At 26.7% G+C, this 19,349-nt stretch overlaps 2 protein-coding genes across 6 annotated transcripts in view; one reads left to right on the forward strand and one right to left on the reverse strand.

The window, feature by feature from the left end:
* Positions 1-19,349, forward strand: part of LOC127278886 (peptidyl-prolyl cis-trans isomerase-like) — an 82,362-nt gene that overhangs the window by 55,000 nt on the left and 8,013 nt on the right. The gene's annotated exons all lie outside the window — the stretch shown is intronic.
* LOC127278887 (uncharacterized) lies at positions 12,511-12,990 on the reverse strand. The gene is made up of 2 exons (XM_051300822.1): positions 12,796-12,990; positions 12,511-12,713 (listed from the first exon to the last, which is right to left on the reverse strand). The coding sequence occupies exons 1-2, from the start codon at positions 12,965-12,967 to the stop codon at positions 12,571-12,573; spliced, it is 315 nt and encodes a 104-aa protein (XP_051156779.1). The 5' UTR covers positions 12,968-12,990; the 3' UTR covers positions 12,511-12,570.

Raw genomic sequence — 19,349 nt, forward strand, 5'->3', positions numbered from 1 at the left:
TTCTGAAGCTATGGAATCTACACATTGTGAATAGACGTGTTCCTAAAAACTTGCATACTGATAAAAGGAAAATATTTTATAATTCTATATTTGAGAGTTAATGAAATAATATAAGATTAAACTGTATTCAACTTATAGTAATTTAAAAACTTTAATTATCGACAGATTTAACCGCACACTAAAAAATATGATGTAGCCACACTTAAACTTACAAGGAAGTCATAAATAGGAAGACATATCACAATCTCTTGTTACAAAGTATAATAACAATAAAAATCGTACTATTGGAATGAAACCTAAGGATGTCAGCAGAGAAGATGAAAAGATACTGTTGAAACGCATCTCCAAACAAAGAAAAATTTTCACTAAGAAAGCAAAATTCATAGTAGGCAATCGAGTGTGCGTGAGCAAGTATAAGAATGTTTTTGTAATGTAAATGTAAATGTATCAAATAGAAACAGCAATTGTTGTTAAGAAGATGATTTTGGATGAGAATATAATTGAATTAAGTTATAGCAATGTAGTAAAGAACTTGCACAATTTAAAATTACCAAGCAAAAAGTGGATGAGAATGATAGACCTAAGTACTGATGGACTATTGTTTTTTACTTGGTTTTTTAGAATTCAAGAAGATTATGTATCATATCTAACAGTTTCTCTAAATTCAGAATTAAATATGAGTGCTTACTATCATTCTAAATTATTGAAATGGATGAAATTTGACAAACCTCAGACGGAGAAAGATATAGAGAACATTCTGCAAGTTGTCAATGACAGCATTTGCTCCAGTATAATGCACATGGAAGATTAAGAAATTTTACAAATAATTAAGAAAGATTGTTCTTTAGAAAAAATGAATGAAATTGATGAATCTAACAATTTTAATGTATAAAATTCAAATTTCGAATTGTGAATTATAATAATTTAATGAGTGAGTGATGGATACAACTTTTCATTTTAATAACCACATTTAAAAACTGTCATGTCTTGTGACAATAAAATTAATTTTATTAGAAAGAAACTGTTTTGAAAAAAGAAAGTACATATAAAACAAAGCAAGGTACTAAAATCCTAAAACAAAAATTAATATAAAGGTTAAGTCTTCAATAACGTGAATTTATAATTAACTGTTATTTATGTATATAAGTTTATAATCAATTTCTCAATTGGAATTTTAAATCCTCCATTTGGGACCAATTTTCAATTTATGATTAATTCTTCATTTTATACAATTTTTTAATTTTAATTTATGATCAATTTTCAATTTATGATTAATTTTTTATTTTACACAATTATTTAATTTTAATTTACGATCAATTTTTATGCATAATTATTAATTTACAATTGAGCACCTGGAAATAAGAACTGGCCAAGCGCTCGGCTGCACGCTACAAAGCCAGTCAAACATACAAAAATGATGAAAAAATAAAATTCAAAATTTTTTATTTTTGAAAAATGCTATCTTGTAGGAAATGAAAAGGCATCTTTTTTTCCTCTGGATTTCTCTCGTCAAATGGATAGTTTAATTAATAAATGTAAAAAACTAATAAATTTTTATTTCCAAATTTCATTCAATTTTTAAACATAAATCATCGTATCTTCGACAAATATTAATCAATTCAAATGAGATTTTGCATACTTCCGCGTTTGGGTCCATAGATGATGATAATCTAAAAAAAATGTTGAAATTTTTTCAATTGTTGACCAATTTTTAATTATAAACAAATACCTGTCGGTAATCATACTCAGTTATCTTCGCCGACAAAAAATCTGCGGGGAAGTTCATAGTTGAAAGAACTTCCAGTGAGACATTTGTGTTTTAGGATATAATAAAGTTTTCTGTAAAGTTTCATGTAGATTAATTCAATAGTTTAAAAAATATTGAATTTTTAAGATTGCGCGTGTGGCGCGCCAACGAGTAGGCAAGTGAATAGAATTGCTGAGCAGTTCATTACATGAAAAATGACCACTTTCTCACATCTTTTTTCTCTTAATTTCATTATTATTATTATATATTTATTTATTTATTTAATACATTCCCCGCAGTCCTTAGGGACCATAAATGGGTAACTAAATTTATAATCAAAATATACAAAAGTATGCAAAACAGTATGCAATTAATCTTCGCGCAACGAAATGACATAATTGTTTACATATATAAATTGTTTTAAATTGGCTTGATAAATAATATTTTTTTTAGTATTTATCATGTGTATATATATATATATATATTTATTTGTTTATATTTAAAAATACAACTCAATAATAAAAATTAGAATTTTCATGTGAAATATTTAATTTTCAAAACAAAAAAATAAGAAAACAAACAGCGAAAAAAGAATTATTTTATTTTAGAAAAAGAATATCTTTGTATTTATAGACCGTTTAATTAGTTTAGTATAGGTATTTAACAATAAAAAACAGTATAATTGTATAATAACATATCGTACCTCATTTCTTTTTCTCTTATTCACACTTATTATGCACGAACTTTCATCTCTTTTGCGCTTTCGACCTTTGGTCACATTAGCACTTTTTTTTCAAGTACAGAATTATCCATTTTTTTGTACGTTAAAAATAAACGAATTATAAAAATTAACGAAGTTTTCTTCTAGAAACTTTATTCCATACTACAGAAATTAGCGGGTTACAACAACAATTGAAAATTTGACAATCGATGAATAACATATCAACAACAAAACAATTACAAACTATCAACAATAACTTGTAAATAGAAAATTTTAAATAGACAATATAAATTCTGAATTCAACTGATAAAATGAAAATTAGGAAATATTCTTAAAAAAATTATGTAAAGAATTAGCTAATTGCAAACTTTTACACATAACACATTATTGAAATAATATCTTAATAATTTTTGCAAAAATTTTCATATAATTTTAAAATTTTATTTTATTCGTATGTTTTTAACACATTAACATAAAATAAATTTAACCAAGTAGTAATAAATTTAATTTCTTAACCTGATTTAAAATAATTTATATATAATAATAATGAAATTAAGAGAAGAAAGATGTGAGAAAGTGGTCATTTTTCATGTAATGAACTGCTCAGCGATTCTATTCACTTGCCTACTCGTTGGCGCGACACACGCGCAATCTTAAAAATTCAATATTTTTTAAACTATTGAATTAATCTACATGAAACTTTACAGAAAACTTTATTATATCCTAAAACACAAATGTCTCACTGGAAGTTCTTTCAACTATGAACTTCCCCGCAGATTTTTTGTCGGCGAAGATAACTGAGTATGATTACCGACAGGTATTTGTTTATAATTAAAAATTGGTCAACAATTGAAAAAATTTCAACATTTTTTTTAGATTATCGTCATCTATGGACCCAAAGGCGGAAGTATGCAAAATCTCATTTGAATTGATTAATATTTGTCGAAGATACGATGATTTATGTTTAAAAATTGAATGAAATTTGGAAATAAAAATTTATTAGTTTTTTACATTTATTAATTAAACTATCCATTTGACGAGAGAAATCCAGAGGAAAAAAAGATGCCTTTTCATTTCCTACAAGATAGCATTTTTCAAAAATAAAAAATTTTGAATTTTATTTTTTCATCATTTTTGTATGTTTGACTGGCTTTGTAGCGTGCAACCGAGCGCTTGGCGAGTTCTTATTTTCAGGTGCTCAATTAATTTTAATTTATGATTGATTCAGACACATTTATACTTATATTATCATTTATACACATTTATATACATTTATATTTGTAGTAATATAATAAAGGATCTATTTAAACATCTATTATTATTTTTAGTAACCGTATTTATTTTTTTACACATGTACATTATAAAATATCATTTTTTATTAACATGATGTATAAAATTTGCATAAAATAGAATAATGTTAAAGAAATGCTTAAAATTTTTAATTATTTCAATAAAATTTAACAAAAAATTTAAAGAGGACAGAGTTCTATGAATTTAAGAATGATAGATTTTTTGGTTTCTTTTTGGAACCGTTTTCTTTTGAGGTTTTTTTGCAATCATTCTCTTTTTAAGTTCGTTTTTCGCTTTTCTGATTTTTTTTTCTAGTACATAACCATCGTTGATTGTTTTTTTTGTTTCAGTATTACATTCCTTTCTTCCCACAAGCTTGACTATTTTTCTAAGTTTTTTTCTTCTTTTCTTCCTTCATCATAAACATTGTTATGATTCTTACAAATAATTTTTGTTCTCGTTAGTGTATAGTAATGAATTACAGTTTTGGTTAACTTCTTTTTATGTAATTCATAGCCTACAAATGTCAAATATTCCGATAAGCCATTTTGCATTATATGTTGATATGAATAATAATTCAGTTGTTCCTGATCAACTGTTTGCAAGATGGCCATTTCCAACTTACTTAAAAGATTATATAATTTGTTAGTTGGATATTTTAAATGACCTTTGTTTAGTTTGTTTATCATTGAATCACGTTCCAAATCTCCTCCCATCTTCGTGACTGTCGAAAGACACTCTCTGCAATTAGTCGAAGACTCAATTTTTTTCATAAAAATCCAGAAAAGTAGGCTTCTACGAATTTATTAACTCCAACTACATTGTAATCGTGTACGTGCCTAACTGTAAACTCTTCCTCGTTATGATCACCACGTTCAATGATTTTATCAAGTGTATCCGTCATCAGTTTCACATTGTCAGCAACTCCCGTGTCTTTTTCATTTAAAAGTGTTTCAAAGATTTCTAATTCTAATCCGTCTACATGCGATCCTTTACGAGGCTTAACCAATAGGTAGAAACTCAGTAAACGATATACTTGGATAAAAAGAAGTAGATCAGGTTTGTCATGTCATCCGCAACATCCACGGATCACCCCAAACATACCCTTTAAAAAAATTAAATAAATAATTGCTTCAAAAGTATAAAAATTATAAAATTTCAAATTGTATTTACCTCTAGAGCATCTTGATTTAATCTCGCAGTCATTAAAAAAAGATAATTACATTTTTCGTATAAAAATGTAGTCTTTTTCGTCTGTTAGTTTCTTTCACTCTTTTATATAATCTCGATAGTTGATGATATTCTGTAATTAATAAATAGTATACGTACTGCAACATTTAGCAAATATACAATAATTAATTAATAACACGGTGCTACAAAATTTTTTTTAATATACTTCTTATGAAACCTATTGGAGGTTGTAGGTCACAAAAAACTAAGAAAAATGGTGTATATAAAATTCTCCAAACACCCCTAAATTTTCATTTTAGAGCTAGAAAACCATTTTTACGTATGTTTATGCATAAAAACCTTTGTATCTTTCTTATTTCTGCACCGATTTCAAATTATTTTTTCATTTTGAAGCTGAGAAACAGAGCTTTTTAGCCCATATTCGATATTTTTGTTAAAATTAATATTTATAAAAGAAAAATTACAAAAATGTTCAGAAGTTGTCACATTTCTCGCCATTTTTCAACTTTAACTGATGTTTTCATCATTAATTTTAATTTAAACATTTTTTCTCTTCTAGCGCTATTAAAGCGTATTAAATTCTGCATCCAATGAGCCCTATTTAAATAGATTTTGTAAAAAATTAACTTAATTATTGTAGTTTTTCTCTTTACTATAATATAAAGAGTAAATTGGAATTCAAGATTTCTCATATTGTTTTAATAGAAATATTTCTAAATTGTTATTTTATACCCTATTGAAAATCCCTGTACAAAATCTTCTAGAAGAAAATGTACATTTTCGTGCACCAGAATTTAGATCAAGTTCTGGTATCAGAACTTGTACACGATCTTGTACAAAAAAATTTATTTAATATTTGTATACAAGAAAATGTATGTGTTCTTGTACATATGATTGTGTAGATTCATGTACTTTTTCTTGCATCAGATTTGATACAACTTCTTGTACATGTTTATTTATGTCTTCGTTTACTAAAAATGAAAAACTTTAAAGACTGCGCAGTAGTTTTCTTACAACTTTAAAGCTGACCAATAATTCTTAACATACATAATTAAAGAGTTTTAATGGTTCTAAATTAATAAAATCTAAAATTTTGTTGAAAAAAAAGTTTTTTACATATGAAATTGTACAAGGACATGAACGGTTTCATGTGTAAGTACATGTACATGAACCTGCATAAGATTATGTACAAGAACATGTACTTTTTCTTGTATACAAATATTAAATACATTTTCTTGTACAAGATCGTGCACAAGATCTGGTACAAGATCTGATACAAGAAGTAGAATTTATTTTATTTCTGAAAATGCAAAAAATGACAAAAATTAGTAAAACCTTCATAACTTGGAGTATTTTTATCCAATCGTGTTCGGTTATAGTTAATTTGTAAAATTAATATTTGTTAAAAAAAACTTATTGTTAGCATGACCAACATGAAATAAAAACTGTCAGAACTTGACAAATACTATACATAAACAATTAAGATGATGATGATGATTAATTAATCAGCTACTATAGACCTGTAAAGAGAAAAACTACAATAATTAAGCTAATTTTTTACAAAATCTATTCAAATAGGGCTCATTGGATGCAGAATTTAATACGCTTTAATAGCGCTGGAAGAGAAAAAATGTTTAAATTAAAATTAATGATGAAAACATCAGTTAAAGTTGAAAAATTGCGAGAAAAATGACAACTTCTGAACAGTTTTGTAATTTTTCTCTTATAAATATTAATTTAAACAAAAATAACGAGTATTGGCTAAAAAGCTCTGTTTCTCAGCTTCAAAATGAAAAAAAAAATTTGAAATCGGTGCAGAAATAAGAAAGATACAAAGGTTTTTATGCATAAACATACGTAAAAATGTTTTTCTGGATCTAAAATGAAAATTTAGGGGTGTTTGGAGAATTTTATATACACCATTCTTCTTACTTTTTTGAGACTTACAACCTCTAATAGGTTTCATAAGAAGTATATCAAAAAAAACTTTTTTGTAGCACCGTGTAATTAGTTGTATTAACATACATACATGGTAAATATTATTATCAACTTTTAGGCGTTTTGAGAGCTTCGAGATGTCATACTTGTCATAAGCTCATTGATGAGGTGCAAAAATTTGATAGTAGGTGCACAATCCTTTAGAGCTTCATCTTCAGTTTTATATATTTTCATGGCGGTAATAACATTAGACTAGAAGACCTAAAAACAAACAATTGTTATAATTGAACTATATATTAACATTTAACATACATATATGTGACCGTTCACGACAAAATAAGGCTTAGCTCCTAAAAAATCAATTTTGAGTTTTTGATGCTAATCGATAGATTTTAAGTTGCTCTTTCACATGCAAAAGTCAGAAATTGTTTATGTCAATTACTTTTGACACTATAACGTTCTCAAGCTCTGCCCCACTCATCTAGTTCCTTGTTTCTGCTTCTATTTCAATCGCTTGCCCTGTAAAATTTATTTTTGGGAGTTAAGCCTTGTTTTGTCGTGGACGGTCACATATGTCCTGCATCACAACGGCTTTATTCACGTCCATTTTTTGGTAAAATTTGGGGTCTATGTGATCTGGTGTAAACTTATAAGCAATTTTCAGACCCAAATTTTTTGGTCCACCATCACATCTAATGACAGAACGAAAATGTTCCTTCTTAAATACACCATCAAGAGTCTAAAATAATAAATAAAAAGTATAAATCATTTTCCATAGCAGGTATATTTCATGAAAATTTTTACCATTATTGCCTCCTTTGACATCATAAAATTACGTAAGTTTTTTAGGAGGTGAGAACAATCACTGCAAAACCACAGACTTCTTTATCGAAAGATCATCGCCTAGATTGTCACAATTTTTCTGCTGAAGGGTGAACACAACTAGCATCTAAACCTTTTAATCCAAAACACTTCCACATTCCCCTATTCCACTGTCCTTCATCTGTTGTTACTACATCCACATAAAAACCACTGTTCTTTAGCAATAATATACATTCAGCGATTATTTTACTCAAAACCTCGCCATTTGCTGCCCCTTCGCTTAAGAATGCTGCAATGTTTTGCCGCATGGGGCATATAGCGTATTTACATTGCATATGTGTTAGTATGAACACCCAAATTCGTCTTTCGCACTCTAACCCAAGTTAAGGATCCTCTTACCGTGTACCCCACCCTGTGTTCCTTCCATCATTGTACGCTTTCAACGTAGTTGTCTCTCCTGCTTAACTTGGGGAAAAATTATATGAAAAAAGCATGTAACTGTTTGAAAAGTTAAAGTTAACTTTTTGAAAAGTTAAAAGAATGTGTTTTTAATATACTGAATACGATTAAGCAAGATTAAATTTAAACGTTTTTTAAGCAGAATAGACAATCATTGAGAGTAATAGTATTTCTCACAACTGCCGTCTTGATACTTTTAACCTTTTTTTTAAATCTTGACCTTCAACGCGAAGACTGCACATTTTACTCCGCAATCCAACAAATTCTGTTACGATTTTCCCACTGCACTCATCTTTCATGAGACCTAAGACTTTTTTGTTAGCTTGCGGAATGTCATATAAATTATTAGCTGATTAATCCGATGTATCAAATTTGCAAATATCTACCTTCATATCAAAGTAGATATCTACACATTTAATTTTATAGCCAAGGCTATTGGTATCAGTCGAGGTATCAGTTCGAGTGCGAGTTAGCAAGTATAAAAATGTTTTTGAAAAAGGATACACACCCAACTGGAAAACTGAAATATTCTCCATCAATCAAGTAAAATCAACGAATCCGGTAACATACAAGCTGAAGGATTATCAAGATTAACCCATCGAAGGTGGTTTCTATGAAGAAGAAATTTTCAAAGTCAAATATTCAGATGTAAACATCTGAATATTTGACGGAAAGTTCTCAAAAATCGTCAGAATAAAGTCTCTGTAAAATGACTTGGATTTGATAATTCTCGCAATAGCTGGATAAATAAATCAGAAATTAAAAATTTTTTAAAAGTTAGAATTAACTTTTGAAAAAGTTAATGTTAAATTTTGAAAAAGTTAAAGTTAACTTTTAGAAAAGTTAAACCGACTTTGAAGTAATGTTAAACTAAAATGTAATAATGTATTGTATTTATATTAAAGTTATTTTTAAATAAAATATGTATAAAAATGTAAACTTTGTAGTGAATCTCTTTATTTTCTAACTGTTAAACTATATTAAGGTTCTATCAAATAAAAGTAGACAAAGTTTCAGTGTATATAGAAAAAAAATTTCATTTATTTAAAAACCAATGGGTGTAACAACATCAATAAAAGATTGATCAATATAATAAATAACATCAATAAATATTTATAAATATAGATAAAATTACATTTGTATTTTCTATTTACAATATAATACTTATATTTTATTTTATAATTCTATAATTTCTACATCACTTTCCATGACTTTACCTCTTTCTATAATATAATGACCCCATGCAAGAGTGTCATTGTTATGTTTCAATAAAAATGTTTTGTCATCGTAGGGACTTAGGGCTATTTTTTCTGTTTTAAAGTAAGGACCTTGTGGAGTTTGGAGGGAATAGAATATTGAGTTCGAGATTGAATTTTAATATTTTTTAATCAATAAATGTAATCATTAAAAGTTATATGTTTCTTAACTACATTAGACTTTACACCTTTTGCCTTTTTTAAGAAATCTTGATTATCCACACGTAAACTGTACATTTTACTACGCAAACCAACAAATTTAGTGACAATCCTCCCATTGCATTCGTCTTTCATAAGACCTAACACTTTTTTGTTGGCTTGCGGAATGCCATATATACATTATTCATGGGATAATCAGAAGTATCAAATTTGAAAATGTCTGCTTTCATATCAGAATAGACATCCTCACATTTGATATTATAAATAAGGCTGTCAGTGTCAGTATAAAGTAGTCTACAGTTGTTTTCATACTTTTTCCTCATATAATCATAATGGAAATCGTACATCAGAGTTTTCGAAATGTCTAAAACGCTAAGACCTATATAAATCGGTTTATTCATGTGCACCTCAGTCTTCCTAAGTTTCACAGCTATCAAATTTTCACTAAAGATAGCTCTTGTGTGGAAGTTAAGTTTAGCAATTAAAGCTTCTTCCCCGTACCCACCCTCCCACTTTGTCACGAGTTTCACGTTTACGTGATTACGTACCTTCTCCATTGTCTTACCATACACCGCATTGTTCATTAATTTAAACAAGTTTTTCTCAACCCTATCGAAAATTCCGATATCGAAACCTATATAGGAAACTATATGGGAAACTATATTGTTTCCCATATAGTTTCCTATATAGGAAGCTATATATGAAGCTATATAGTTAACTATATAGAAAACTATGTTGGAAAATGGGACAGGCAACGATATAGTTTACGATGTAGTTTACTATGTAGGAAACTATGTCAATTCCGATTTTCTTTTTTTTTAATTTAAAAAAATATTATTTAATATTTTTTCACGCAAGAGTATTCTTAAAACTCTACTGAGAATTATTAAACAATTTTTAAATTTAAATTATAATTTAATAAATTATTAAATTTTAAAAGAGCATTTATAAATGAGTTCCCGGTTACACATATGTAACAAATCTAGATCTCTGTTACAAAAAATATATTTGTTTTTATTTAGCGTCAATAATATAAAAAAAAAAAAATTCTTCCGACGTGTTGACTCTGAGACGCGAACCCTCGACCATCATAGCTCTCAACCGCACTGGGAGCGCCTTAACGGGCTCGACCAGGGGAGGCTATGAAATATCTTGAGAAAATGTCTCTTATAACGAAAATACTTTAAACAGATACTTATATTATTTTGTAAAGTCATCAAACAGTTTTTCAGATGTTTATTATTACAAAGAGTATATTATTGTATACATATATTTTTTTCCAATGGTATATGCGTTTTAATACCCAATTTTATATTCGGAGTTTATTAACATCAACATTTAATTTAGAATGACATGAATTTAAATTTTAATCAAGTGAACTCTGCATAAATTTCAATTTTTTTGGAAATAAATTAAGTAACAATGTTCGTATAGCAAATTTTTTTTAATAAACTAATGTAATTTGTATAATGCTAATACTTAATTACAACTCACTTTAAACCAGAATTTTCTTATATGAAATTAATGTGATCAAACATAAATTATTACATAACTACAATTCAATAATTATTTTTTTTTAAACAAGGAAAATAAGTTACATTGACAGAATTCTCAAGTTTTTAAAAGTTCCAAAAAAAAGTTATCAAGCAACAAAAATTTACGCGCAATTTTATTATTTTTAAACACTATAATATTAGGGGTACCTCCAATTTTAATAAAACTTGGTATACTAACGTATTTTGGTGCGTTAATTATGAAAATGATAGTGAAAATTGAAGCAAATTTGATTATCATGGTAAAAACCGACAAAATGTTTAAGGCGAAACTTGACCATAAAAAACACGTTAAAATCGTTGTTTTTTGCGATTATCTCGTAAAAAAAGCAAAATTTCAAAAAAATTTTTTAACAAAAGTTATAGATCTCATAGAACACACATTTTATCTCGTATATATTTTTACCAAAAGTGATCATTTTTATATGTTAGTTATGGTTTTTTAGATTTTTCTCGAAAAATTATGATTTTTGGTAAAAAATGCATAGGAGATAAAATGTACGTTTTTTGAGATCTACAACTTTTGCCTAAAAATTTTTTCGAAATTTTACGTTTTTTACGAGTTAATCGCAAAAAAACCATGATTTTATGGTGTTTTTTATGGTTTTTACCATGATTAATCAAATTTGCTTCAATTTTCACTATCATTTTCATAATTAACGCACCAAAATACGTTATCCTATCGAAAATTCCGACATCGGAACATAGATTGTAGCCTACATCTGAAACGTTATCTAAATGCATATAGGAAACTATATCGGGAACCATATGGGATGCTATATCGGAAACTATACAGGAATCGATGTTGGAAATTGGGACAAGCAAAGATGTATTTTCCCATATAGTTTCCGATATCGTTCTAAAACCAGATTTAATCAATTTGAACTATATTAATCATTTGTATCGTATTTTAACACATTATATTTAAATATTTATGTGCATTTTCATTTTTTAATTTTGATTAATAAGATGAAAGTAGAATGTTAAAACTTAAAATAATTATTTTCTGGATACAATATATTAATAAAATGTAAATAGTAAATATATGTAATTGTAATTTTTGTCTATGAAAAGTAATATATTATCACAAGAAGTCAAAATAAATCTTTTTAAACGAGAAAGGTCATATGATTAGACAGAGGGCTGAATAAATAAAAAATTTATACATTCAGTCATATTTTATTAAATAATTTTATATAACATGAAATATATTTGAACAAAATTATAACATTTTTTCAAAATTAATGTTTTATAAATTATATGAAATAACTCAATTTTTTTTGTTTTAAAAAAAACAATTTAAATGGTTTTTCGAAAAAGTAAACTTTTTAAATAAAATCTTAAAGTCAAATTGTTAAACAATTGAAATGGCGATGAAACGCGTTTTACATATACATTTTCCTAGTTTTCAATAAAAACTTTTTTTCTAATTCGTTAGACTTCTTCAACAGACGTAAAATTTAATTTTCTTCTTGAATCATAAATTTTTTCTGTCATGTAAGACCAAAATTTATTGACTCTGGATAATCTCTTGCATCCAGTCACTTTACTTTCCGTAACCTTATTTTGTAAGTGATCTATTAAAAAAAAAAAAATAAATATTTTAAAAAATGATAAAACTAAATGGGTATAGTTATAATGAGCAAGATGTTGAATTACTTATTATTATTTTGCATTTCTCGGGAGTCAACTGTTTTCTTTCTTTATCATATGTTAATTTTGAACTGTCCAAACACCGCTTTTGTAATGTAGTGGTCCCCCAAATGATTTCAGCCAAGTCCTTGACAAATTGCGAATCACGTTGAGTCTTTATAGACTGCCATACATCCATGTGGACAGAAATACCTTCACAGATCTGAAACTTTTAGAAAAGAAAAAATCTTGAAATAATTTAAACCTAAATTTGAATAAATTAATTCATGACTGAATGTTGACAAACTGCAATCATACTAAATTAAATACTATAAATGAAGAAATTACAAGTTTTTCGCTTTTACAAATTTTTTTAATTTGACCTTGATTTTTAACAATTTTACCAATTTACATCTTGTTTCTAGAAATTAATTTCTTAACTTGGGACATTTCACGTGAAATGTCTATATATTCGCAATTTTTACTTGGCGCCAATTATCTACCGCGAATATTGATAACATTTTTCAAATTTAATTCAATGCCTTGACATTTTTTTTAATTACATTAATAATTATCTCATTATATTGAATATCACTTACTTGATCTCTCTCGTCTGTATTGGTATCATGTTCATACATTCTGCTTCGTCTTTTTCTAGGATGTTGAATCCTTTTACTTATACTTGGTTCAGGTATTATACCATTTAATACTTAAAAATCATTATTAATATTATTACCCAGATAGCACGTAATCTTGCAGCAAGTTTGCCGTGGTATATTTGCAATATTCCGGTACAAGCTTCAAATGTCCCACCACGGCAATATTGCACGACAATTTTGCCACAGGATAGCCATAACGTTGCAGTAATTTTGTCGAAAGCTTGCGCGAGATTACCTAATTTTGTAGAAAATTAAAACAAAATTTTTTCAATTTTATACAGTATTAAATCATAGAATCTGTTTTAAGGAAGTTTCGGACAAAGAATCGGAATAAAAGTTATTCCGATGTGATAATTTCGTATTTTATATGAAAAAGTTGAACTACATTTTAAATTCTATGTAGTGAAAGCTTAAATAATTTAATTGCCAACATTTTAAACAATATAAATTTTTATTTAAATTAAAACTAAAAATTTCTGTCATTAAAAAATGATTTAGGTAACATAACCTAAAATTAGAAAATAGTTCTTTATGACAGAAAATTGTAACTTTATTCCAATGCAACTTTTAATTGTTTAAATTGTTGAAAATTATATTCCTTACGCTTCCATTAAGATAAATTAAAAATTTAATATATCTTTCTTATTAAATACAAAATTGTGACATTGAACGACTGTATGTGAGATTCCGCCTTAATACTGTATGAAATTAGAAAATTTTTTTTTTAATTTTCTTAAAATTAGGTAATTTTGAAGCTCAAACATTTGAAACTTGAACATTTGAAGTTTGCATAAACTTTCCGCAAGATTACATGCTATCTGTGTATCAACTGATAATACCTACCATTTTGGGTTTCAAAAGATTCGCCTTCTCTTAACAATGTGGTATCATATGAAGAACAATTTCCCATTAAATTTGAATGCGTGGTCCCTCTTTGATCTGAAAATTTTATAAGAATATTTAAGGAAAAATAAAAAGAATTTTAATTAAATTTCACTTCCTTGTTTTAAAATTTTTTTGCGACGTTAGGTTAATGACCTGCTACATTTTAGGTAATAAATTAAACAAAGGTAAAAACTAAATAAAAAATACCTACAAATAAATTAAATAAATAAATACTAAACAATTAGAATTTATAAAAAGACAAAAATTCAAAGTCTACAATTACAAATTCCAGATAATCATTATCTTGAATTTGTAATGTTAATTTTCTTACGCAAGAAATTAATAAATTCAATAAGTAATTAATGTTAAAGTTACCATGATACTCTTGAGTTGATTCCTCTGCATTGTTTGGTATTGTAGATTCGAATGTAGCTGAACTTGGACAAGAATAAAAAATTCTTTTTTTTGGTCCTAAAAAAGTTTATATTCTTGAGTATTAATAATGTAATTAATAATATTACCTTAGTATTATAATATGAACTTCAAATTTTTGCAATTACTCAGCCCCAAAAATAAAACTAAAAATGAAATAAAGGTTAATCATTTACTATAATGAAATATTTTTCTCTACTTCTTCAAAAAGTGAGTTAGTTTATCAAAGATTTGAATAATTTATATTTAAAAAAAAATTATTATATTCGTGCCACTAATACTAATATTCTCTCAACTAGATCGGGTAATATTGCATCAATATTAACAAGTAATATTAAGGGGTTACATACATTTTTTCCCTGTAAAATTGAAGAGTTTTTATGAATTTCTTTATACATTTCTTTGGAATTTTTCAAAATCAAATATATTTCATCATGTAGTACATGTTTGAATGTATTTATATAAATTTTTTTATTGAAAAATATTAATTTAAACAAACATTATGATTTTTCATTGTTAAAAGATGTTTTTTGATCTCCCAAAACACGATTTTTGAGAAGAAATGATTGCCTGTTGTCTGGAAATTTTTTCCAAGATTTTTTTTGTTCGAACTCACAAACGAGGTGACATAATAAACGAAGGAAATTTATTTCATTTTTTAATTTCATTTAAAGTTTTCCTCATTTATCGTAATGACCGCAATCGACAGTTAAAATTAGGCATTTTCGTGAGAGGTCCACAGTTTCAACAAATGCCAATATTTTTTAATAAATAATTTTATACAAGTACATCCAATCGAGTACTACTTATTTTCAAAAATTTTAAAGAAAAGCCTACGAAAAATTCATGAAAATTTCTCATTCTTACCTTACAAAAAGGTATGTAACCCCTTAATATAATATTAGCTAAATTTTACATGATGCAAAATTTTTCAAAGCATTTTGCTTGAAAAATAAAATTTTTTTATTGTAATATAATAAAAGGTTGAAAACAAGAAATGTCATTTATCTTTTTTTTACATTCAACATTTTACTTGCCGTTTGTTAAAATATCTTGAATTTGTTCATGTAATATTGTAGAAGTTGAAATATTATTTCTTGGTGATGACCTTGTAGATGCTTTATCTTCCTCATCATTAGTATTATTTTTTGCAGATATTTCAACTGCAATCACACATAAAAATAATTTGCATAGAAGTTAGAGGTGTGCGTAATTAATTCAAACCGAATATTATTCGAATAGACAAGGCGAAATTCGAATCGAAAAAACCAATTCGAAATCCGAAGCTTCGAATTACGAGCTGCCACAACTCGACTCGATTCACTTTCGAATTAGACCGAAAAAATTTGGAAATTCTTTCTTGTTTATTATATTTGAAGAGCTTGAAATTTTCAACGCCTTTATTATTTCAACTGCAATTTAAAATTTCTGAAGTGAGGGAAAAAGTTACTTTTTTACCTGAAAAACCGGGAAAAGTCTGGGAATTTCAAAATGGAAATATTGTGGCAACCCTGTCTATTGAATATGTTCCATTTAAGAAAGAGTCATTATTACATTGAAAAAAATTTTGTTTTATAAATAAGTAAGGTATGAATTTTTACTATAATGTTATAAAATAATTTTCTTTGGAAATTTTTTATGGCCGGTAAAAAAAAGCGGTCATCCATTGCATTCTGACAAAAAGAAAAAATTTGTAAGTAAAATTATAAAAATGCTTACCACTTTTTACACTTTCTTCTCCTCCTTCGTCATCTGATGAAGAACTCTCAATTCTATTTCGATTCTTCACTAAAATCGAATAATTTTTTAAAATTCGCTTATTCTCTTTATTGTTTGCTGAACTTGTCAACTTTTCTCTCTCTTTTTCAGCCTATATGCATAAATGTAAATCATTACAGAAAAATTATTGAAGTGAAAAATAATATAAATTTTACAGAAGAAAAATACTATTAAAATATTTTTTTAACAAAGTCGTAGACTGCAACGATGATCAATGAAAGAAATTTATTTAAAGTAATATTAGATTAATCTTAAGAAATATCTAATTTCTCTTTAAGCGCAAATAAAAATACTATTTTTTCATATATCTCTGTTGTTATTATCAATAGTGCTGCGTTGTCATTAAATAAAATATTTATTGACAATTTCTTTTTTGTTTAACGTTGTGGACTTCAAGTTAATTTATTATTAATGAAAATAAAATTCATGAAGGTGAAACAGGAACCGAATTATCAGAACCCACATAATTTTGGATATTAAATTTTTCATAGGTTACATTTTAAATAAATTTAATTTTGGCTAAATTAAGATGAAAGGCAATAAGAAATAGTAAGAATTTGATTTTTTAATTATTTGATGCAAATACTGATTACTTAACTGTCATTAAATAAATATTTACTTCAATAAAAAAACCATATATTTAAATTAATTAAGTACTATTACTTTTAAATATTGAATTTATTGGTTTAAATATAATTCATTTGATTTAAATAAAACAACATACAATAAGCACAATGCAATTAGATTTTTGATTCACGTTGTGATTCCATGGTTAAGTTAGAAATTAAATTTCTTTATTTAAAAATAAGTGTATTTTAAAAAATTGGATTGAAAACATTGAGGAATTGAATCTGATTAAACCAAAAAAGCAATTCAGAAATTTTATTAAGAAAAATTTTAAACATTTAAGTTCTAGTTCAAAAATTGTATATAATTATTGTATAAGAATTTCCTATTTTATAATCAGGATTTATAAAGATAAATTTTGGACGTAAATATTATTATAGTGCTGAAAATCTTAAGTTTTATATTTCAATAAGTCTCTTACCGCAGGCTTCTTTTTTCTTTTGTTTTGATTTATTGACCTTGTACAAGATTTCGCCCTGCTTATATCAGAACTACCGAAACTCATATTACGCCTGTTCGGATATTTCAATCTTCTTTTACTCTTTTTCTTAATTATATCCGATTTGCTCACTGAAATGTAAGAAGAATATTAGCATTTAAAAAATTTTAAATTGAATTACAAAGAGAAAAATTGCAAAATATTTTTAAAACAAAAATTATAATTTTTTTCAATCATTTATTAGTAATGTCGTGAACATGAGCTTTTAAAAATGAAGTAACTAATGCAACTAAAAATTAATTCTATCTTCGGAAGTAGCACGTAACATTACTGTAATGTTACATGTAATGTTAGTAATATTACAATGTAACATTACAGTGACATAACAACAATATTAAGTAACACAAGCATAAAATTTTTCACACGTGCTTTCTAGTATTTAAATTTTTTTTAAATTTATAGAAAAGTATAAAAATTAACAATGTGTGTTTAAGAATTAAAAACAATATTTATTTAATGGTACTTACGGCCTAAAAGAAGGATGTTTCCATTCAAAAGAGTATCGTTTTCCTTTTTTCCATTCAACCATATTTTATATTTTTGATTTAGTTTGAAGTCGGATTCATTTTTTGGAAAAAATTTTTCAATCCATTCCACTGGCACCACTTTCTGACAACCGTTGTGGAACAAAACGAGAGCCACTTTTATAGTCTCCATAACAAACACGAAGTTGACCTCAGAAAATACAAAATAAAACTCAATAAAACTGTACCCGGCAGATCTTCTGGTACCCACTACTCGGTCAAGAAAAATTGTCTGCTCTTATCACGTGACTGACAGGAGATATTACGCATACTTTAACGTTTTAAAACTTTCAAATGCGGGAGGGAGGGAGGGAAAAATAATCCAATCAGCATAAGCGCGTTTCTGTTGGATCAGCCAATGACGTAACACTATAAGGATCCTAACGACACAAAGTTGAGGTTAAAATATATCAATCCTCGGAACTCACCTTGTCCATATAGCGAAAACATCCCTATGTTTGCTACGCTTATTATTTACTGGCATCCAGGATTGACTGTTAACATTCAAATTCTTGTTCGCGGAGTTTAATTTTTGTTAATTGTTAATTAAAAAAATTACATAATTGAATTGGACTACAATTACCATAATATAATAAGAGGTGTAATAAGAGGAGCAGTATTATATCAAGTAAGTAAAATTGTTATTTTTTAGTGTTTACCAATTAAATTAAATAGGTGATATAGCAGAAAATAATACACGTTAAGTTTTTTTTGAAAAAGGGGAGACGCGCGTCAAAAACATATTATACATATAAGGGTAATTGTAAAAAGTTCAAAACTGATCGACGATAAATATATGATATGAAATCGTTGGCTTTATAAGTATATTTCAATCATTTGTTCATATGAAAAGAAAATATTCTATTTAAGTTTATGGATGCAATACACACCACTGAAAGTATCTTCACGACAATCCCTTATAAAATTAATCTGTTCTTGATTGACTAGATATTATTACATATTTTTCATAAGATGTCATTTAAAATTCAAAATTGTTTTATTAATTTCATAAGATAATAACAATCATCATGTGCTAAATTTAACTATTTTTATCTGTCATACATATCCATCATACATAATTATGGGAAAACAGTAATTCAGAACTTAGATTATTAGTGACAATGACAGAATATTATTTGTAGAAAAATTTGTATCAATATTTAAGTATCATCAGTA

The sequence above is a fragment of the Leptopilina boulardi genome, unplaced genomic scaffold (assembly GCF_019393585.1).
Source record: "Leptopilina boulardi isolate dan_hultmark-lab unplaced genomic scaffold, ZJU_Lbou_2.1 LbouV2_213, whole genome shotgun sequence".
Lineage (NCBI taxonomy): Eukaryota > Metazoa > Arthropoda > Insecta > Hymenoptera > Figitidae > Leptopilina > Leptopilina boulardi.

Excerpts from the sequence above, each read along its gene's own strand:
- LOC127278887 (XM_051300822.1), bottom strand. The coding sequence starts at position 12,967 with ATGGATGTATGGCAGTCTATAAAGACTCAACGTGATTCGCAATTTGTC. Across the intron at positions 12,714-12,795 it reads GAAATGCAAAATAATAATAA|ATCACTTACAAAATAAGGTT; the intron begins GTAATTCAACAT and ends TTTTTTTAATAG.